This window comes from Bombina bombina, chromosome 9 (assembly GCF_027579735.1).
Source record: "Bombina bombina isolate aBomBom1 chromosome 9, aBomBom1.pri, whole genome shotgun sequence".
Lineage (NCBI taxonomy): Eukaryota > Metazoa > Chordata > Amphibia > Anura > Bombinatoridae > Bombina > Bombina bombina.
Window position 1 is genome coordinate 188205369 of NC_069507.1, and position 24116 is coordinate 188229484.

The 24116-nt window shown below is 40.7% G+C and overlaps 1 protein-coding gene across 1 annotated transcript in view; it reads right to left on the minus strand.

Annotated features, from left to right (window-relative positions):
* Positions 1-24116, minus strand: part of EDRF1 (erythroid differentiation regulatory factor 1) — a 287034-nt gene that overhangs the window by 187405 nt on the left and 75513 nt on the right. The window contains exons 15-17 of the mRNA XM_053692524.1: positions 22961-23146; positions 15626-15826; positions 6406-6624 (exon numbers count right to left, since the gene is read on the minus strand). Of these exons, the coding sequence (XP_053548499.1) occupies positions 6406-6624; positions 15626-15826; positions 22961-23146 (606 nt within the window). The remainder of the gene's footprint in view (positions 1-6405; positions 6625-15625; positions 15827-22960; positions 23147-24116) is intronic.

The window sequence follows — 24116 nt, forward strand, 5'->3', positions numbered from 1 at the left end:
CCACTAGGTGAATATCCGACAGCAGAGGAAGTCACATGAAAGGCAGAGATGGGAAACTATGCGGCAAATAAAAGGCACCCATTTCCCTCTGCCTACAACATAAGATGCAAGTAGCTATAGCTGGTTTCAAACTCAAGCAGTTTGTAAGTTAGCCTGTTCTCTAACTAAGCAAGCAAAGAAAACCAAACTACCAAATTTTAAGTTTATACATAAATCCCTATATAAAACATAAGCCACACACATACTAATAAAAGTATTTCAACAAAATTAGCCCAAAGAGGAAAAACGTCCCAATAAAGGGAAGATTAACCCCTAGTCTCAACATACATAATGTGCCTGCCCACTGCCAAAGAAATTCCTGTATAAAGGATTTTAAAAATGCCCCAATCTACTTCATATGACATATTCTTCTGAAGTGCAAGTCTCCAAGACCTAGAAGACAAAAGCACTTACCTGCAGTCTAGATGTCCGGCAGGAAGACATAATCCTTACAGAGACCTTTAGAAAAAGAAAGAACAGAGTAACCAACTCTGGCTTTCTGTACCATGGGCAACAATGTGTTAGAAAACAAAGCAAGGACTACCTCACAACTTCCTAACTGCTTAAAAGCCACCACTACTCTACTAAAGAGATTGGCGTAGACTCAGCTAAACCAAAATCCTTGCTTGCAGGGAAAAGTACCCGAAAAAGGAATTAATTTCTTCAGACACCAAACTTCACCTCCTCCATTTACACAAGCAAAGAGAATGACTGTGGATTATGTGTAGGGGTGTGACACTTAAAGGGACAGTCAAGTCCAAAAAACTTTCATGTTTCAACTAGGGCATGTAATTTTTTTTTTTTTTGTAATATTTTTTATTGAGGTTTTACAGAAAAAAAAAACATAACAGAAATCGCCTGTGTGCATCAGAAATGAAAAATACAGCGAGAATTGAACATAATTTTTTAAAAATTATACAGTATGCAATAAGTAGGCTAATGAAACCTCGTTTTTATAATAAGTAACATAAATGACTAACCAGTTAGCAACCAACTCTCAGGCCATACGGCCACTAAGGATATAGAGAAGAAAACTGGTAGATAGGTAAGTAGCTTTAGAGTATGGAGGGGGGAGGATATTCAGCGGATAAGCACCGCTAGTCAAACATGGGGGGGTGTGGGGGGGGGGGGGAAGGAGCCTTATATAAGTTCTTGGAGGTGTCTACAAGCAGTATCTATGTTACTAGCTACTGCTAGAAATACATAATTAGTACTTGTCATCTGGGGACACTGTATTAGACTCATTGTTCTATTAAGTAGGTGATGGATACTTAAGGTCAAAGTCTCTATTAAGGAGATGACTAGATTAACTAGTGGTATGACCATTTTACATGTAGCTAATGGTATTGACAAATACTTGTGTATCTTGGAGCAGAAGTCCAGAAATATACAGGGGGTAAAGATATATTTAGGTATGCGTACATAATAAACCTGCGTTTCCGCCCTGTATTACGATATATATCTTTAAACTTAGTAGAGACAGCAATAGACGGAACTATTATTTATATTAGACCAAAAGGACAGCCCAGACACAAAACTAGGAAGGAAAGGACTAGCAACATGTCGAAATAATCATCGCTTATGTGGTTCAAATCTACTCTATTCTAACGATTGAGCAACGTATGAGAGTCTTAAAATATAAGGGCTAAGTAGTACCTCCTCAAACTGTTAGGAATCCTAAATATTTTTTAATCATAATAGAAAACGCAATACAACATCCCTATGTGTTGTGAATAAACTGTTGTTCAGAGACTGTTAACCATGGTTTAAAAGTCTGTGCAGAGCTCCATGTACATGTGTAGGTTTACAGTAGCAATTAAAGCTAAAGTCCAGTAAGCCACTCGGACATAAAGAGGTGCATATATAGATGTACAGTTACTTTTACTTTCGAGCCCAAATCTAATAATGAAAACTGAGCCTGCTACCATTAAGGGCTAAAGTGCCGCCTAGTATTGGTTGTTTATTGTTTAAGTTTAAAAGGGCAGCCAAAGAAGTCCATAGCTGTCATGTAACCATAAATAGGACAATGGGCAATGTAACCAATGTGGTAATGAGTAAACTGAGCTAGTGGGTATCCCCACGGGCCCATCTCTTCCCAGCTGAAAAATTATAGACTTTATAGTGTTATGTGCCTGCTTACAGATCTTGATATTTAGGCAGCAGGAAGATTAACAAACATATAATATCCCTAGATATAACATACTAATTGTAGTCTGATAGAGGATAACACATTTATGTAACAGAGTTGGAGTACTAACCACTAAATAGTATAAGATAAGATAAGGCCAGTGTGGGCAATCTAAATTATAAGCTTGCAATGTTATATGAACACAGGTTTCAAGACCATAGCAAGTAAAAGATCAAACAACATTACATTTGTACATTTGAGCAGGCAAGCTTGAACAAATATATAACTATTACATAACAGGGCATGCATAGTGAATTGGGGAATGTAAATCCAACTTCTGAGGGTGCAGAAGTGTAATAAAAGTAGATATCGAATTTTATGAGTGAACAAGAAAAAATAGTCAACAACAAAGTAATATAGCAGAAGGTTCTACTGAACCTAATTCAGTCAGTAAACAGCATTGAGCAACATCTATTAGTTATTAGTCTGATTAGCCAAGTTCTGACCCAAGTATGAAAAGTAATAAGCTTCTTCAGTTTACCTTATTCCAGAGCGGCAGCTACTTTGGATAATGAAGTAGAGACTCCCAAAAATTCTACAAACAGCATGCAAAGTTTTTCCCCAACGGCTTAGGGAGAATAAACAAAGAAGGTGAAGCTCCTTTCCTTTAGCCTGTGTCCCGTAGGACAGACTAACCAATACCCAGTCTGTAAGATCCTGTGTGTGGCACATCAGATAAGGTTCCGTTGTAAAGTAGGGCCTCCATCTTATGCATACCTTCGTGGCAGACGTCATAGCCGGGCTGTGGGACCGTGGGTTGGCCTCTAGCGACATCATAGCGCGATGCTGGTCTCAGGGCAAGAATGTGTATCCCCCGTGTAGGCTTCAGCTCCCGTAAGGAAGCCTGAGAGAGTGATCTCCAGAGGTGTTTAATAGCATCGTACTCGAGAGTGCTTGTGCCACTTAGCTGAAATCTCATCTGAGCCACCAAGCTGCTAGTGTCCTCCGATGCTAGTGTGACTCGAGTCATCTGGGTGTCATATGCCTCTTCTTGTAGTGCCGATGTGAGGGCTATCGGCGACTGCACACAGGGCTGTTGTTCCGCTTGCTCCGCCATTTTTGCTACAGATGCCATGTGAGATTCAGGGCTGCATCTAATGGCGTTCCTCAGGCTGTTGTAGTTACTGGTCATGCGAGTCCCCAAGTCTATTAGGCATGCCCTTAGCTCAGAGTATAATTCATCCATCTTCTATGGTGTAGCCTAGGAGCTTCAGCAGGCCAGGTTTATCTAGAAGTGCAATAGGAATATTGAAGCCAAGATGGCGGATCTCACCGCTAGGCTTTACTCTGTATTTCGCAGATCTAGGAGTCTGAGAGTCCTCAAAAATATAGCTTTCCTGATTGCTTTATAAACAGAAGTAAGGATCTGAAGCCCTCATCATGCTAAAGGGATAGGTAGTAAGGTTTATATATAAAAAAATAGCTGAGAATGCAGGAGCTGTGTATAAACACGTCTGGTCCCCACAATGGCTGGCTCCGCCCCCCCAGTTGATTGATTTTAGGGCATGTAATTTTAAACAACTTTCCAATTTACTTTTATCACAAATTTTGCTTTGTTCTCTTGGTATTCTTAGTTGAAAGCTAAACCTAGGAGGTTCATATGCTAATTTCTTAGACCTTGAAGGCCGCCTCTAATCACCACTAGAAGGCATTAGTTCACGTGTTTTATATAGATAACATTGAGCTCATGCACGTGAATTTACCATGGAGACAGCTCCGATTGGCTAAAATGCAAGTCTGTCAAAAGAAATGAAATAAGGGGGCAGTCTGCTGAGGCTTAGATACAAGGTAATTACAGAGGTAAAACGTGTATAATTATAGCTGTGTTGGTTATGCAAAACTGGGGAATTGGTAATTAAGGGATTCTCTATCTTTTTAAACAACAAAAATGCTGGTGTTGACTGTCCCGTTAGCAGCTTTGCTGTGGTGTTCTTTGCCTCCTCCTGCTGCCCAGGAGTGATATTCCCACTAGTAATTGAATGATGTTGTGAACTCTCCATGTCTTGGGAAAGAAATAGTGCTACCATCTAGTGCTCTTGCTAATGTATAACATTATTGCAAAACTACTGCCATATAGTAATGCAGACACATGCACACTCCTGAACTTACCTTCCTGTTTTTCAACAAAGCATAACAAGAAAACAAATCAATTTTGATAATAGAAGTAAAATGGAGTATTTAAAATGGTATGTTCTATCTAACTCGTGAAAGAAACATGTTGGGTCTTCTCTTATGGCCCTTTAACTGGACTATCAGCACTATTCAGTATATCAATGAACAAAACATTCTGGGCCAGAATTTAAAGATTCAGTAACAAGGTTGTCAGAGCGAAAACTGACAGATCTGGGTAGGGGAATGAACCCTGAGACTAGAGATTTTGACATAAGAATTGATCTTTAGGCATTAAATGAGATGGATAACACAGAAGCTAGAAGCTAGATAGTGATTCCAAAAAGTTGCTTGAGCAATCTTGGTTCTGGAGTGGTAGATAAGAACTTTGAAGTTCCTTCCCGAGGCCATGAAACCAACTAATGATGAGCCCCAGTGCACTGTAAGTTCAGAAAAGACACGTGGATGAATAGACCACTATCGGGTATGGCATATTTGACAACCGAGAAAGCCTGCTTCTGAATGAGCACACCAAGAATGTGGAATAATATATGGCAAAGAACATGCAAATTTGCCCAGTTTAGGATCTTTAAGAGTATATATTAAAAAAGATGGTGGAGATCACAGTGCTTTTAATCGCACTAAGTTGTGATGTGGGTAAGAATAGACAGAGTGTAAAACCAACAGACAATACTTGTTCCCTCCCTTCTGTCTATGAGGAGTACTGGACCCCAGCTCTACACCACTATAGCAGAGAATTTGCGTTTGGTGCCAATGATGCATCCTAGTCCATATGGAAGGGGTTTTAATTGGTGCAAAGTCTTATGGTGAATTCAGGGGTAGAAAAAAAATGAATAAAAACCTTGCATCTCATGTTTAATAATTAAAGATCTAGTGTGACAGCTGATTGCAAACCTCGCCTCAATACCACTTGATTTCAGCACTTTATTTTCTAATACCCCTTTAAATTATGTGTAATCAAACAAAGGGAAAAGGTGAAGAAAATATTTTACTAGGTAAACGTCAGACAAATACTGTGAAACTAGTGTTTCCGAAAATGTCAAAACAGTTTTTGATTCGGATAAAGCATGTCATTTTAAGACATTTTAAAAGTGACACTTATCAAATTTACTTTGTTCTGTTTGTATCATTTGTTAAAACGCATATATGCATGAAAGAGGGGAATGCATGAACACTGCAGCAATGCCTACTGGGAGATAGCAGTTGATTGGTGGTTACACACATTTGTCTCTTGTCACTGGCTTACCAGATGTTTTAAGCTAGCTCCCAGTAGTTCATTGCTGCTCTGGAGTTGACTTTAACTGTGCTTAATCCATTTACAGGGGTTAAACACAGTTCTATGCAAATAATATTGCAATGATTAAAATGCTCTAAAAATTTTATTTTTGCACTTTTATATCCTTTTAATAAATAACAGCTTGGACTAATTTTAAAATGTGTATTTATCAATTTCCATTGAAAACTAAATATGTCATTCAAACATTTTGATTAAAGGGACACTAAACCCAATTTTTTTCTTTCATGATTCAGATAGAGCATGAACTTTTCAGCATCTTTCTAATTTACTCCTATTATCAATTTTTCTTCGTTCTCTTGCTATCTTTATTTAAAAAGATAGCATAGGAGCCGGCCCATTTTTGGTTGAGAACCTGGGTTATGCTTGCTTATTGGTGGGTAAATGTAAGCATCCAATAAGCAAGCGCTATCCATGATGCTGGACCTAAAATGGGCTGGCTGCTAAGATTTACATTCCTGCTTTCAAAATAAAGATAGAAAAAGAACAACAACAAAAATGATAATAGAAGTAAATTAGAAAGTTGCTTCAAATTTCAAGCTCTATCTGAATCATGAAACAAAAAAAGGGGTTAAGTGTCCCTTTAATTATTTTAAAATGGCAAATTAAGGTATAATTTGCAGAAGAAATTTGACAAAAATTTGTTAGCGTCTTTCATATTAATCATTGAAAAGAGTAGGGCATCAAAACAAAAAAATAACTTAAAATAAACAAATACAATAAATAGGAACTAGACAGAGGAATCGGAACGTACCTGCTCTTTCTGTCTGAATGGCTGCTGATTGGTTCATATAAAACACTCCTATTTCATTTCTGACATTACCAAGTCTTTTCAATACCTGTGCGTGCTGTTCTGCATTTTGATCTTTTAAATGTGTAAAAACCAGAACTTCATTAGTTGCTTCATAGCACTTACAGCTAACCGAAAGCTGCGCTTCCAAGTCATTGGACAAGTCAGTTGCCCAAGAGAAGCCTAAATAAATAAAGAACAACATATTTTTATCAACTACAGAAATAGAGCATATAATAGCATTATCATTTCAATCTTAATTTTTTAATTACGTTTTTTTCTTTCACCAATCAGATAGAACATAAAATATAATAAAAATATATATATATATATATATATATATATAGCCACCAATGAGCAGCTCTTTAGCCAACCTGGGTATACTTTTTAATAAAGGATTCAAAGAGTATGAAACAAATAAGATAATAGAAATAAATTGTAGAGTTTATGAAAATAGGGTTTTAAAGTCACTTAAACATTTTAGCCAAATAAATGTCCATTACCTTTAACACCTTCTTTCTGGACTATCAATGATATTACAAAACCAATTGGCTTTATTTTGAAGCTCTACTTCACTGGAGATTCAAGCGACATAAAAACCGCAAAATTAAAATGGACATGAAAACATTTTACATTTGGAATAGATGCATTTTGCAATACATATTCCCCTTGCACTTGCTTTCAAACATTCTGCTTGCTCTAACGGAATATACTGTGTCAACAATAACTGATCACTGTTGACAAATGCACTCTACTGCTGGCTCTCTGAGAAGGAACTGTGTTTGAATGAGCGTGCACAAGGAAAATGTTAGTGTGCCAAAATGAAACGTTTATGTTCCAGATAGAAAAACAAAATTTATGCCTACCTGAAAAACATAATTTATGCTTACCTGATAAATGTATTTCTCTTGTAGTGTATCCAGTCCACGGATCATCCATTACTTGTGGGATATTCTCCTTCCCAACAGGAAGTTGCAAGAGGATCACCCACAGCAGAGCTGCTATATAGCTCCTCCCCCAACTGCCATATCCAGTCATTCGACCGAAACAAACAGAGAAAGGAGAAACCATAGGGTGCAGTGGTGACTGTAGTTTAATTAAAATTTAGACCTGCCTTAAAATGACAGGGCGGGCCGTGGACTGGATACACTACAAGAGAAATAAATTTATCAGGTAAGCATAAATTACGTTTTCTCTTGTTAAGTGTATCCAGTCCACTGATCATCCATTACTTGTGGGATACCAATACCAAAGCTAAAGTACACGGATGATGGGAGGGACAAGGCAGGGATTAAGCGGAAGGAACCACTGCCTGAAGAACCTTTCTCCCAAAAACAGCCTCCGAAGAAGCAAAAGTATCAAATTTGTAAAATTTGGAAAAGGTGTGATGCGAAGACCAAGTCGCGGCCTTGCAAATCTGTTCAACAGAGGCCTCATTTTTAAAGGCCCAGATGGAAGCCACAGCTCTAGTAGAATGAGCTGCAATCCTTTCAGGGGGCTGCTGTCCAGCAGTCTCATAGGCTAGGCGTATTATGCTCCGAAGCCAAAAGGAAAGAGAGGTTGCCGAAGCTTTTTGACCTCTCCTCTGTCCAGAGTAAACGACAAACAGGGTAGATGTTTGACGAAAATCTTTAGTAGCTTGTAAGTAAAACTTCAAGGCACGGACTACGTCCAGATTATGTAAAAGACGTTCCTTCTTTGAAGAAGGATTAGGACACAATGATAGAACAACAATCTCTTGATTGATATTCTTGTTAGAAACCACCTTAGGTAAAAACCCAGGTTTGGTACGCAGAACTACCTTATCTGCATGAAAAATCAGATAAGGAGAATCACATTGTAAGGCAGATAACTCAGAGACTCTCCGAACCGAGGAAATAGCCATCAAAAAAAGAACTTTCCAGGATAAAAGTTTAATATCAATGGAATGAAGGGGTTCAAACGGAACTCCTTGAAGAACTTTAAGAACCAAGTTTAAGCTCCACGGGGGAGCAACAGGTTTAAACACAGGCTTAATTCTAACCAAAGCCTGACAAAATGCCTGGACGTCTGGAACCTCTGCCAGACGCTTGTGCAAAAGAATAGACAGAGCAGAAATCTGTCCCTTTAAGGAACTAGCTGATAATCCTTTGTCCAAACCCTCTTGGAGAAAGGACAATATCCTAGGAATCCTAACCTTACTCCATGAGTAATTCTTGGATTCACACCAATAAAGATATTTACGCCATATCTTGTGGTAGATTTTCCTGGTGACAGGCTTTCGTGCCTGTATTAAGGTATCAATGACTGACTCGGAGAAGCCACGCTTTGATAGAATCAAGGGTTCAATCTCCATGCAGTCAGTCTCAGAGAAATTAGATTTGGATGATTGAAAGGACCTTGTATTAGAAGGTCTTGTCTCAGAGGCAGAGTCCATGGTGGAAAGGATGACATGTCCACTAGGTCTGCATACCAGGTCCTGCGTGGCCACGCAGGCGCTATCAGAATCACCGATGCTCTCTCCTGTTTGATTTTGGCAATCAGTCGAGGGAGCAGAGGAAACGGTGGAAACACATAAGACAGGTTGAAGAACCAAGGAGCTGCTAGAGCATCTATCAGCGTGACTTCTGGGTCCCTGGACCTGGATCCGTAACAAGGAAGCTTGGCGTTCTGGCGAGACGCCATGAGATCCAACTCTGGTTTGCCCCAACGATGAATCAATTGAGCAAACACCTCCGGATGGAGTTCCCACTCCCCCGGATGAAAAGTCTGACGACTTAGAAAATCCGCCTCCCAGTTCTCTACGCCTGGGATATGGATCGCTGACAGGTGGCAAGAGTGAGTCTCTGCCCAGCGAATTATCTTTGAGACTTCTAACATCGCTAGGGGACTCCTGGTTCCCCCTTGATGGTTGATGTAAGCCACAGTCGTGATGTTGTCCGACTGAAATCTGATGAACCTCAGTGTTGCTAACTGAGGCCAAGCCAGAAGAGCATTGAATATTGCTCTTAACTCCAGAATATTTATTGGGAGGAGTTTCTCCTCCTGAGTCCACGCTCCCTGAGCCTTCAGGGAGTTCCAGACTGCACCCCAACCTAGAAGGCTGGCATCTGTTGTTACAATCGTCCAATCTGGCCTGTGAAAGGACATACCCTTGGACAGATGGACCCGAGATAGCCACCAGAGAAGAGAATCTCTGGTCTCTTGATCCAGATTTAGTAGAGGGGACAAATCTGAGTAATCCCCATTCCACTGACTTAGCATGCATAATTGCAGCGGTCTGAGATGCAGACGCGCAAATGGCACTATGTCCATTGCCGCTACCATTAAGCCGATTACTTCCATGCACTGAGCCACTGACGGGCGTGGAATGGAATGAAGGACACGGCAAGCATTTAGAAGTTTTGATAACCTGGACTCCGTCAGGTAAATTTTCATCTCTACAGCATCTATAAGAGTCCCTAGGAAGGAGACTCTTGTGAGTGGGGATAGAGAATTCTTTTCCTCGTTCACTTTCCACCCATGCAACCTCAGAAATGCCAGAACTATCTCCGTATGAGACTTGGCAATTTGAAAGCTTGGCGCCTGTATCAGGATGTCGTCTAGATAAGGAGCCACCGATATGCCTCGCGGTCTTAGAACCGCCAGAAGTGAACCCAGAACCTTTGTAAAAATTATCGGGGCTGTAGCCAACCCGAAGGGAAGAGCTACAAATTGGTAATGCCTGTCTAGAAAGGCAAACCTTAGAAACCGATGATGATCTTTGTGAATCGGTATGTGAAGGTAGGCATCCTTTAAGTCCACTGTGGTCATGTACTGACCCTCTTGGATCATGGGTAGGATGGTCCGAATAGTTTCCATTTTGAATGATGAAACTCTGAGGAATTTGTTTAAGATCTTTAGATCCAAAATTGGTCTGAAGGTTCCCTCTTTCTTGGGAACCACAAACAGATTTGAATAAAAAACCTGTCCTTGTTCCGTCCGCGGAACTGGATGGATCACTCCCATTACTAGGAGGTCTTGCACACAGCTTAGGAATGCCTCTTTCTTTATCTGGTTTGCTGATAACCTTGAAAGATGAAATCTCCCTTGTGGAGGAGAAGCTTTGAAGTCCAGAAGATATCCCTGAGATATGATCTCCAACGCCCAGGGATCCTGAACATCTCTTGCCCACGCCTGGGCGAAGAGAGAAAGTCTGCCCCCTACTAGATCCGTTTCCGGATAGGGGGCCGTTCCTTCATGCTGTCTTGGGGGCAGCAGCAGGCTTTCTGGCCTGCTTGCCCTTGTTCCAGGACTGGTTAGGTTTCCAGGCCTGTCTGGAATGAGCAACAATTCCCTCTTGTTTTGAAGCGGAGGAAGTTGATGCTGCTCCTGCCTTGAAATTTCGAAAGGCACGAAAATTAGACTGTTTGGCCTTTGATTTGGCCCGGTCCTGAGGAAGGGTATGACCCTTAACTCCAGTAATGTCAGCAATAATTTCCTTCAAGCCAGGCCCGAATAAGGTCTGCCCCTTGAAAGGAATGTTGAGTAACTTAGACTTTGAAGTCACGTCAGCTGACCAGGATTTAAGCCATAGCGCCCTACGCGCCTGGATGGCGAATCCGGAATTCTTAGCCGTTAGTTTAGTCAAATGAACAATGGCATCAGAAACAAATGAGTTAGCTAGCTTAAGTGTTCTAAGCTTGTCAATAATTTCAGTCAATGGAGCTGTATGGATGGCCTCTTCCAGGGCCTCAAACCAGAATGCCGCCGCAGCAGTGACAGGCGCAATGCATGCAAGGGGCTGTAAAATAAAACCTTGTTGAATAAACATTTTCTTAAGGTAACCCTCCAATTTTTTATCCATTGGATCTGAAAAAGCACAACTGTCCTCAACCGGGATAGTGGTACGCTTTGCTAAAGTAGAAACTGCTCCCTCCACCTTAGGGACCGTCTGCCATAAGTCCCGTGTAGTGGCGTCTATTGGAAACATTTTTCTAAATATAGGAGGTGGGGAAAAGGGCACACCCGGTCTATCCCACTCCTTGCTAATAATTTCTGTAAGCCTTTTAGGTATAGGAAAAACATCAGTACACACCGGCACCGCATAGTATTTATCCAGCCTACACAATTTCTCTGGTACTGCAACTGTGTTACAGTCATTCAGAGCAGCTAATACCTCCCCAAGCAATACACGGAGGTTCTCCAGCTTAAATTTAAAATTAGAAATCTCTGACTCAGGTTTCCCCGAATCAGAGATGTCACCCACAGACTGAAGCTCTCTGTCCTCATGTTCTGCATATTGTGACGCAGTATCAGACATGGCTCTTACAGCATTTGCGCACTCTGTATCTCTTCTAACCCCAGAGCTATCGCGCTTGCCTCTTAATTCAGGCAATCTGGATAATACCTCTGACAGGGTATTATTCATGATTGCAGCCATGTCCTGCAAGGTAATCGCTATGGGCGTTGATGTAATTGGCGCCATACTAGCGTGCGTCCCCTGAGCGGGAGGCGAAAGGTCTGACACGTGGGGGGAGTTAGTCGGCATAACTTCCCCCTCGACAGAACCCTTTGGTGACAATTCTTTTATAGATAAAGACTGATCTTTACTGTTTAAGGTGAAATCAATACATTTAGTACACATTCTCCTATGGGGCTCCACCATGGCTTTCAAACATAATGAACAAGTAGTTTCCTCTGTGTCAGACATGTTTAAACAGACTAGCAATGAGACTAGCAAGCTTGGAAAACACTTTAAACAAGTTTACAAGCAATATAAAAAACGTTACTGCGCCTTTAAGAAACACAAATTTTGTCTAAATTTGAAATAACAGTGAAAAAAGGCAGTTACACTAACAAAATTTTTACAGTGTATGTAACAAGTTAGCAGAGCATTGCACCCACTTGCAAATGGATGATTAACCCCTTAATACCAAAAACGGAATAATAAATGACAAAAACGTTTTTCAAACAGTCACAACTGCCACAGCTCTACTGTGGCTTTTTACCTCCCTCAAATACGACTTTGAAGCCTTTTGAGCCCTCCAGAGATGTCCTGGATCATGCAGGAAAAAGCTGGATGTCTGTGTCTGTAATTTTTGCTGCGCACAAAAGCGCTAAAATAGGCCCCTCCCACTCATATTACAACAGTGGAAAGCCTCAGGAAACTGTTTCTAGGCAAAATTCAAGCCAGCCATGTGGAAAAAAACTAGGCCACAATAAGTTTTATCACCAAACACATATAAAAACGATTAAACATGCCAGCAAACGTTTTATATTACATTTTTATAAGAGTATGTATCTCTATTAATAAGCCTGATACCAGTCGCTATGACTGCATTTAAGGCTTTACTTACATTAATCCGGTATCAGCAGCATTTTCTAGCAAATTCCATCCCTAGAAAAATATAACTGCACATACCTTATTGCAGGAAAACCTGCACGCCATTCCCCCTCTGAAGTTACCTCACTCCTCAGAATATGTGAGAACAGACATGGATCTTAGTTACTTCTGCTAAGATCATAGAAAACGCAGGCAGATTCTTCTTCTAAATACTGCCTGAGATAAACAGTACACTCCGGTACCATTTAAAAATAACAAACTTTTGATTGTAGAAATAAACTAAGTATAAAACACCACTCTCCTCTTACGAGCTCCATCTTTGTTGAGAGTTGCAAGAGAATGACTGGATATGGCAGTTGGGGGAGGAGCTATATAGCAGCTCTGCTGTGGGTGATCCTCTTGCAACTTCCTGTTGGGAAGGAGAATATCCCACAAGTAATGGATGATCCGTGGACTGGATACACTTAACAAGAGAAATTTATTTCTTGACACGGTGAGTCCACGGATCATCATCAATTAGTGTTGGGAATATCACTCCTGGCCAGCAGGAGGAGGCAAAGAGCACCACAGCAAAGCTGTTAAGTATCACTCAAACCCCAGTCATTCGAACAAGGAAAAAGGAGAGAAAGTTAATAACACAAAAACTGTCTGAAAAACAGGGTGTGCCGTGGACTCAGGGTGTCAAGAAAGAAAGAAATTTATCAGGTAAGCATACATTTCCTTTTCTTTCTAATGACACAGTGAGTCCACGGATCATCATTACTGTTGGGAATCAATAGCCAAGCTAGAGGACACAGATAAGGGAGGGAAAAAGACAGCGCCTCAGTTACCACAGAGGATACCTGGGTAGAAATGTCTTGCAAAGAAAATCCTACCGGATTGTGAGGAAACTCAGGGCAATGCATGTGTAGAAAAAGATTGGGACGCTTGAGGGGAAAGCTGCGGCATATCTGGTACAGGAGACACCTGAACAGCATCCGCCTTAGCTAAAAATTGCTCAAGATCAAAAGGTCTCTCTATAACACAAAATTCTCTCAATGCAAGAAGAACAAAAATGGTACTGGTGGTTCCACCTGGGAATCAAAACATAATTTGCATGCTACAATCCGCAAGGCCTCTTTATCCATCTTGTAACAAAACAAAACCCCAAAAGAGAAAATTTAAAAAAAAAAAATGCTTTTATTTTAAACCTTAAAAGCTAACTGGTAAAAACGCTACTGTGCCTTTAAATATGTATTGAAAAATGAAACAGATATACTGCAAATTCCCCAGGCAACCCTCTAAACCTTAGTAGCTTTACTGAGGTGCCTACCTGTCCTGCTGCCTGGGAACAATTCCACCATTCAACTGATCTGACTGAACTCCGGAGCTGTGATCCGTCGTCTGAGCCAGTCTATAGTGGAGCAGCCGACAACTGCGTCACAATTCCGGAAGCTGAACCCACTGCTACTTTCTCTTCAGAGAGAAATGGAAAGCGCGCCAAAAAAAAAACCTGTTCTAATCTGGGGCCGTCCCGGTGGTCGGAACTAAAGTTCTGATGCAAATATGGCCCTACTAAAAGATCCGCAGTTTACCAGGATCTGTATACCAAAACGACCCCCAAATCACACAAAAGTCCTGCTGGATCTCAACCGGAGCGAAGGACACAAACTGAGCCACCAATAGCATTAAAAAAAACAAAAAAAAACGTCCTACACTGCCTACAAACTGCCTACTATTAAAAAAAAATCCCTTAATTTGTAACTGGAGCTAACTGCTCAAGTGCCAGATTTTCCTTACACTTAAAGAAAAATTAAACATGGCACAGAAAATCAGTCTGTCCGGCAGCAGGACAAATCACCTGGTTTGAGAGGGTGAAACTTCTCACATGGACCTGTGGAAAAGGAAAGAACTGAGTAAGCTTACTCAGGCTTTCAGATTAGGGTAGCAAAATTGATTGAGAAAGCGCAGTGAGGATTGTACCTCACAAGTTCCCAATTGCTTAAAAGCCACCACTGCCCTACTGAAGAGACTGACGTGAACCAGGCTAGACCCCAGAAAGATCAGAGCAAACCTACTCTGCTTTAAAATAATAAAATCTTGATTGTAGAACTTCTTATCAGACACCGAAAACTTCACCACCTCCTTGCAACGCAGGCAAAGAGAATGACTGGGGTTTGTGGGAAGGGAAGTGATACTTAACAGCTTAGCTGTGGTGCTCTTTGCCTCCTCCTGCTGGCCAGGAGTAATATTCCCAACACTAATTGATGATGATCCGTGGACTCACTGCGTCATTAGAAAGAAATACAATTTTAACCCCTTCATGCCGGGGGCAAGTGTTAAAGATTGTAATGAATTTCCGATGTAAACACTTGCTTGAAAAAGGAAATCATGCGATCACATGATTTTAATGCTGGGATCATTTAATGGGGGACTGCATACGATGCTAGGGACACCCCGTTCTGATTTACCATTGAGTAAAATGAGGAGGGTGCAGGGCCCCAAAAAAAGTAGGAAATTCCATGTCGTCCTAACGGCATTAAAGCTCAGTGCTTTTAGGATGAATTTACTTGGTATCCTTTGCTGAAAAGCATATCTAGGTAGGCTCAGGATAAGCAAGGCACTAACTAGGAGCTAGCTGCTGACTGGTGACTAAACATAAGCCTCTTGTAATTGGCTTACCAGATGTGTTCAGCTAGGGCCCATCTGAAGCTGACTTTAACTATGTTTAACCCATTTGCGGATGTTAAACACAGTTATATGCAATAGTGTATTAATAAAATGCACTAACACAATAGAATTTTTTTTAAATTTGGTTATGTTCTTTTAAATACTTTAAACTAATGGTAGTTAAATAATTTACATATTTATTTACCGGTAGCCACTTCTTAGATTACTAACCTTGGCAACTGGATTCCCGGTGAAGACTGTGTAATATTTCCTGATCATCTCTTGTCTGATAATTATACTCCTCAAAATAAGCAGCTCTGTTGGTTGCATTCTGTGCTAACATCAACTGGATGTCCCCACAGAGCGTTAGATACTGGCAAAGCAATAGCATCACATCAGGAACAACATTGGTGCATAGGCAATTGTAGGCATCTGTGAACAAGCATAACATTAAACAAGGAATATTTATTTCTTCATTTGAGACCTGGAAATGATTATCAATTTTATTAAAATACAAAATTAGGGCTGAAACAAGAAAAAGGAGCATTGTGTGATCACAACAGGATAATTGTCCTGTGGTTTAGTGATTTTGCTCTTTTTTCTTCTGCATTTAAAACAAAAATATCAACCTAGATTCACTAAACGTTCCAACATCTCTACTCAGCATGTAATAGGTTTGATAAAAAAAAAACTTTATAAATATAAGAAGTTCCCAAGATAGGATATTCCATTTTGTATTTTCATTGTAAGCTCAGTGAAGCTTATGATCTTGCAACTTTTCTAGCCTCTCCAGTTATTAGTGAATCTAGGTTACAGAGTTATAAAAAGGCATTAACCATATTTCACAGTACTGTTTCTAGGTTTCATTGTGCTGCATTTTAATCAACTAACCAGTTATTGACCGCTTCAGATTATTGTAGCTGTTAAATGCAGGATTTAAATGGACACTGAACCAAAAATTTTCTTTCGTGATTCAGATAGAGCTTGCAATTTTAAGCAACTTTCTAATTTACTCCTATTATCAAATTTTCTTCACTCTCTTGGTATGTTTATTTGAAAAGCAAGAATGTAAGTTTAGATGCCGGCCCATTTTTGGTGTAAAACCTGAGTTTTCCTTGCTGATTGGACAGCACCAATAAACAAGTGCTGTCCATGGTCTAAACCAAAAATTTGCTGACTCCTTAGCTTAGATGTCTTCTTTTTCAAATAAAGATAGCAAGAGAATGAAGAAAAATTAATAGGAGTAAATTAGAAAGTTGCTTAAAATTGCATGCTCTATCCGAATCATGAAAGAAAAAATTTGGGTTCAGTGTCCCTTTAAACATGTTGATATTTTTATTGATTGATTAAATCTAAAATAAAATAGGATTATAAATGATCATTTGTGTGCTTTTATCACCTGCTCATGGATGTATACATACTACTAATGCACTCTAAACATTAGCCGGAAGTAACTATCTGCCAATGGGAATTACCAGGAAGTGCCTAAGCCAATAAGCATTTGTAGGAGGTACATAAGTGATACAGCTGTGTTCACCACAATTTAAATTGGAAACCATTTTTACTTCACTTTTTTTTCATTCAAGAAAAAAAAAAAACAATTTATGCTTACCTGATAAATTTATTTCTCTTGTGGTGTATCCAGTCCACGGATCATCCATTACTTGTGGGATATTCTCCTTCCCAACAGAAAGTTGCAAGAGGATCACCCACAGCAGAGCTGCTATATAGCTCCTCCCCTAACTGCCATATCCAGTCATTCGACCGAAACTAGCCGAGAAAGGAGAAACCATAGGGTGCAGTGGTGACTGTAGTTTAAAATGACAGGGCGGGCCGTGGACTGGATACACCACAAGAGAAATAAATTTATCAGGTAAGCATAAATTATGTTTTCTCTTGTTAGGTATATCCAGTCCACGGATCATCCATTACTTGTGGGATACCAATACCAAAGCTAAAGTACACGGAAGAAGGGAGGGACAAGGCAGGTACTTAAATGGAAGGGACCACTGCCTGTAGAACCTTTCTCCCAAAAATAGCCTTCGAAGAAGCAAAAGTATCAAATTTGTAAAATTTTGAAAAGGTATGAAGCGAAGACCAAGTCGCCGCTTTGCAAATCTGTTCAACAGAAGCCTCATTTTTAAAGGCCCAGGTGGAAGCCACATCTCTAGTAGAATGAGCTGTAATCCTTTCAGGGGGCTGCTGTCCAGCAGTCTCATAGGCTAAGCGTATTACGCTCCGAAGCCAAAAAGAAAGAGAAGTTGCCGAAGCCTTTTGACCTCTCCTCTGTCCAGAATAAACAACAAACAGGGAAGATGTTTGACGAAAATCTTTAGTCGCTTGTAAGTAAAACTTTAAAGCACGGACTACGTCCAAATTATGTAAAAGACGTTCCTTCTTTGAAGAAGGATTAGGACACAATGATGGAACAACAATCTCTTGATTGATATTCTTGTTGGAAACTACCTTAGGTAAAAACCCAGGTTTTGTATGCAGAACTACTTTATCTGTATGAAAAATCAGATAAGGAGAATCACATTGTAAAGCTGATAACTCAGAGACTCTACGAGCCGAAGAAATAGCCATCAAAAACAGAACTTTCCAAGATAAAAGTTTGATATCAATGGAATGAAGGGGTTCAAACGGAACTCCTTGAAGAACCTTAAGAACCAAGTTTAAGCTCCATGGAGGAGCAACAGGTTTAAACACAGGCTTAATTCTAACCAAAGCCTGACAAAATGCCTGGACGTCTTGCACAAGCGTCTGGCAGAGGTTCCAAAGGATAGACAGAGAAGAAATCTGTCCCTTTAAAGAACTAGCTGATAATCCTTTATCCAAACCCTCTTGGAGAAAGGACAATATCCTAGGAATCCTAACCTTACTCCATGAGTAATTCTTGGATTCACACTAATGAAGATATTTGCGCCATATCTTATGGTAGATTTTCCTGGTTACAGGCTTTCGTGCCTGTATTAAGGTATCAATGACTGACTCGGAGAAGCCACGCCTTGATAAAATCAAGCGTTCAATCTCCAGGCAGTCAGTCTCAAAGAAATTAGATTTGGATGATTGAAAGGACCTTGTAGTAGAAGGTCTTGTCTCAGAGGCAGAGGCCAAGGTGGAAAGGATGACATGTCCACCAGGTCTGCATACCAGGTCCTGCGTGGCCACGCAGGCGCGATCAAGATCACCGATGCTCTCTCCTGTTTGATTTTGGCAATCAGTCGAGGGAGCAGAGGAAACGGTGGAAACACATAAGCCAGGTTGAAGAACCACGGTGCTGCTAGAGCATCTATCAGCGTCGCTTCTGGGTCCCTGGACCTGGATCCGTAACAAGGAAGCTTGGCGTTCTGGCGAGACGCCATGAGATCCAATTCTGGTGTGCCCCAACGATGAACCAATTGAGCAAACACCTCCGGATGGAGTTCCCACTCCCCCGGATGAAAAGTCTGACGACTTAGAAAATCCGCCTCCCAGTTCTCAACACCTGGGATATGGATCGCTGATAGATGGCAAGAGTGAGTCTCTGCCCAGCGAATTATCTTGGAGACTTCTAACATCGCTAGGGAGCTCCTGGTCCCCCCTTGATGGTTGATGTAAGCCACAGTCGTGATGTTGTCCGACTGAAATCTGATGAACCTCAGGGTTGCTAACTGAGGCCAAGCTAGAAGAGCATTGAATATTGCTCTTAACTCCAGAATATTTATTGGGAGGAGTTTCTCCTCCTGAGTCCACGATCCCTGAGCCTTCAGGGAATTCCAGACTGCACCCCAACCTAGAAGGCTGGCATCTGTTGTTACAATTGTCCAATCTGGCCTGCGAAAGGTCATACCTTTGGACAGATGGACCCGAGATAGCCACCAGAGAAGAGAATCTCTTGTCTCTTGATCCAGATTTAGCAGAGGGGACAAATCTGTGTAATCCCCATTCCACTGACTGAGCATGCATAATTGCAGCGGTCTGAGATGTAGGCGCGCAAATGGCACTATGTCCATCGCCGCTACCATTAAGCCGATCACTTCCATGCACTGAGCCACTGAAGGGCGCGGAATGTAGTGAAGAACACGGCAGGAATTTAGAAGCTTTGATAACCTGGACTCCGTCAGGTAAATTTTAATTTCTACAGAATCTATCAGAGTTCCTAGGAAGGAAACCCTTGTGAGGGGTGATAGAGAACTCTTTCCCTCGTTCACTTTCCACCCATGCGACCTCAGAAATACCAACACTATGTCCGTATGAGATTTGGCAATTTGGAAGTTTGACGCCTGTATCAGGATGTCGTCTAGATAAGGCGCCACAGTTATGCCCCGTGGACTTAGGACCGCCAGAAGAGACCCCAGAACCTTTGAAAAAATTCTTGGGGTGTAGCTAACCCGAAGGGAAGAGCCACAAACTGGTAATGCCTGTCTAGAAAGGCAAACCTTAGGAACCGATGATGATCTTTGTGAATCGGTATGTGAAGGTAAGCATCCTTCAAATCCACTGTGGTCATGTACTGACCCTCCTGGATCATAGGTAGAATTGTCCGAATAGTTTCCATTTTAAACGATGGAACTCTGAGGAATTTGATCCAAAATTGGTCTGAAGGTTCCCTCTTTTTTGGGAACCACAAACAGATTTGAATAAAATCCCTGTCCTTGTTCCATCTGTGGAACTGGATGGATCACTCCCATTATTAGGAGGTCTTGCACACAGCGTAAGAATGCCTCTTTCTTTATCTGGTTTACAGATAATCTCGAAAGGTGAAATCTCCCTTGTGGGGGGGAAGCTTTGAAGTCCAGAAGATATCCCTGAGATATGATCTACAACGCCCAGGGATCCTGAACATCTCTTGCCCACGCCTGGGCGAAGAGAGAAAGTCTGCCCCTACTAGATCCGTTGCCGGATAGGGGGCCGTTCCTTCATGCTGTCTTAGAGGCAGCAGCAGGCTTTCTGGCCTGCTTGCCTTTGCTCCAGGCCTGGTTAGATTTCCAGGCCGGCTTGGATTGCGCAAAAGTTCCCTCTTGTTTTGTAGCAGAGGAAGTTGATGCTGCACCTGCCTTGAAGTTTCAAAAGGCACGAAAATTAGACTGTTTGGCCCTTGATTTGGCCCTGTCCTGAGGAAGGGTATGACCCTTACCTCCAGTAATGTCAGCAATAATTTCCTTCAAACCAAGCCCGAATAGGGTCTGCCCCTTGAAGGGAATGTTAAGTAATTTAGACTTTGAAGTCACGTCAGCTGACCAAGATTTAAGCCATAGTGCCCTACGCGCCTGGATGGCGAATCCAGAATTCCTAGCCGTTAGTTTAGTCAAATGAACAATGGCATCAGAAACAAAAGAATTAGCTAGCTTAAGTGTTCTAAGCTTGTCAAGTATTTCAGTCAATGGAGTTGCTGTCTGAAAGGCCTCTTCCAGAGACTCAAACCAGAACGCTGCAGCAGCAGTGACAGGAGCAATGCATGCAAGGGGCTGCAGGATAAAACCTTGTTGAATAAACATTTTCTTAAGGTAACCTTCTAATTTTTTATCCATTGGATCTGAAAAAGCACAACTGTCCTCGACAGGTATAGTGGTACGCTTTGCTAAAGTAGAAACTGCTCCCTCCACCTTAGGGACCGTCTGCCATAAGTCCAGTGTAGTGGCGTCTATTGGAAACATTTTTCTAAAAATAGGAGGGGGGGGGAAACGGCACACCGGGTCTGTCCCACTCCTTAGTAATAATTTCTGTAAACCTTTTAGGTATTGAAAAAAACGTCAGTACACACCAGCACCGCGTAGTATTTATCCAGTCTACACAATTTCTCTGGCACTGCAATTGTGTCACAGTCATTCAGAGCAGCTAAAACCTCTCCAAGCAACACCCGGAGGTTCTCAAGCTTAACTTTAAAAGTAGACATATCTGAATCAGGTTTCCCCGAGTCAGAGACGTCACCCACAGACTGAAGCTCTTTCTCAGCTTCTGCATATTGTGACGCAGTATCAGACATGGGCCTTAAAACATCTGCACGCTCTGTATTACGTCTAACCCCAGAGCTATCGCGCTTTCCTCTGAATTCAGGCAGTCTGGCTAATACCGCTGACAGGGTATTATCCATGATTGCCGCCATGTCCTGCAAAGTAATCGCTATGGGCGTCTTTGATGTACTTGGCGCCATTTTAGCGTGAGTCCCTTGAGCGGGTGTCAAAGGGTCCGACACGTGGGGAGAGTTAGTCGGCATAACTTCCCCCTCGTCAGAATCCTCTGGTGATAATTCTTTTAAAGTGAAATCAATACATTTAGTACACATTCTCCTATGGGGTTCCACCATGGCTTTTAAACATAATGAACAAGGAGTTTCCTCTATGTCAGACATGTTTATACAGACTAGCAATGAGACTAGCAAGCTTGGAAAACACTTTAAATCAAGTTAACAAGCAATATAAAAAAACGTTACTGTGCCTTTAAGAGAAACAAATTTTGCCAAAATTTGAAATAACAGTGAAAAAAGGCAGTTAAACTAACAACATTTTTACAGTGTATGTAACAAGTTAGCAGAGCATTGCACCCACTTGCAAATGGATGATTAAACCCTTAATACAAAAAACAGATTAACAAAACGAAAAATATGTTTTTTAAACAGTCATAACAACTGCCACAGCTCCTACTTTTGAAGCCTTTTGAGCCCTTCAGAGATGTTCTATAGCATGAGGGACTGCTGAGGGAAGCTAAATGTCACAGTTTGTAATTTTAACTGCACCAACTGTAACTTTTATACTATAACAGTGGAAAGCCTCAGGAAACTGTTTCTAGGCAAAAATAAAGCCAGCCATGTGGAAAAAACTAGGCCCCAATAAGTTTTATCACCAAAGCATATATAAAAACGATTAAACATGCCAGCAAACGTTTCATATTGCACATTAATCAGAGTATATACCTCTGATAGCAAGCCTGATACTAGTCGCTATTAAATCACTGTATTTAGGCTTTAACTTAGATTAATCCAGTATCAGCAGCATTTTCTAGCAAATTCCATCCCTAGAACAACTTAACTGCACATACCTTATTGCAGGATACCCTGCACGCCATTCTCCCTCTGAAGTTACCTCACTCCTCAGACATATGTGAGAATTGCAGTGGATCTTAGTTACTTCTGCTAAGATCATAGAAAAACGCAGGCAGATTCTTCTTCTAAATGCTGCCTGAGATAAAACAGTACACTCCGGTACCATTTAAAAACAATAAACTTTTGATTGAAGAAAAAACTAACTATATTTTACCACTTTCCTCTAACTACCTCCAGCTATGTTGAGAGCTTGCAAGAGAATGACTGGATATGGCAGTTAGGGGAAGAGCTATATAGCAGCGCTGCTGTGGGTGATCCTCTTGTAACTTCCTGTTGGGAAGGAGAATATCCCACAAGTAATGGATGATCCGTGGACTGGATACACCTAACAAGAGAAATTACACTTTAGAGGAAGCTCTAACTTATTTATTTGTCATTTGTTTGAGTAGCATCCCTTTACAAAATTAGCATTTACACTTTTACACAAAAGTAATAAAAATACAGTCATTTGTAAACAACATTAGTATGATGTAGCACCTTACCATGACACTGTAAGGCTAACTTGATGTATCTCAGTGCTCTGCCATATTTCTGCAGGCTCACTGCAGCATCAGAAAGCACATAATAAGCTTTTGAGGCCTTGAGAATCAGTTGGAGCTTCATTTTAAACTGCCAAGAACCTGGCAAAATCCCCGATCCACTAGAACATTTATTTTCTGAAGACCCTACTGGGGAAAAAAAAATCATCAAGAGAGAAAATAATTCTTAGAAAATATAAATTTGCATTTCAGTTAAATGAAGTTGGATAAATAAGGTAAAATATAAAATAAATAAAAATAAATATCTAATTAACACATTCTGCTTCAATTGTTCCTACTATGAAAAACATCTGAAAAAGCATATTGACATCCAACAAAACTTATGTCACACACTCAGAAGTCATACTTAAAGAGACAGTATACACCAATTTTCATTTAACTGCATGTAATAGACATTACTATAAAGAATAATATGCACAGATACTTATATACAAATCCAGTGTAAAACTGTTTAAAACCTTACTTAGAAGCTCCCAGTTTACAGCACTGTTGAAAAGATTAGCTGGAACACCCACTGCAAGTGGTTCTATAGCAAAAAAAAAAAGCGCCAGACCCTCTCTCCCTGCATATGAAAACTCTTTACACAAGAGAATGAAGACATTTTGATAACACACGTAATTAGGAAGTGGTTTAAAATTCCATACTCATGATAGAAAGATTTTGGGTTTCATGTCCCTTTAAGGGTAAACCGTTAATGACTCTGCAAGCATAATACAGGTGGCCCTCGTTTTACAACGGTTCAATTTACTCCGTTTCAGAATAACAACCTTTTTTCCAGTCATGTGACTGCTATTGAAAAGCATTGAGAAGCAGTTCATTTATTAAAATAACCAGTAGGTGGAGCTGTCCGCTTGTGTTGCAGCAAAGCCAAGCAAGCTGAAATTAATCAGTTTAACCAGACCTGAGCTATCGAACAGATTTCAAAGGAACAAGATCTTCCTGTCTATAACTCAGTCCAGATTGGAATGCATAGAAAGAACTGTTTGCAGAAAAATGCAAGTGAAGTCTGTGTTGTGTGATTATTTTATTAGGTTTGTAATGCTGTTTAGCAAATATTTTTGTTCATTTAACTTAGTTTAATTATATAGTCTGTGTTGTG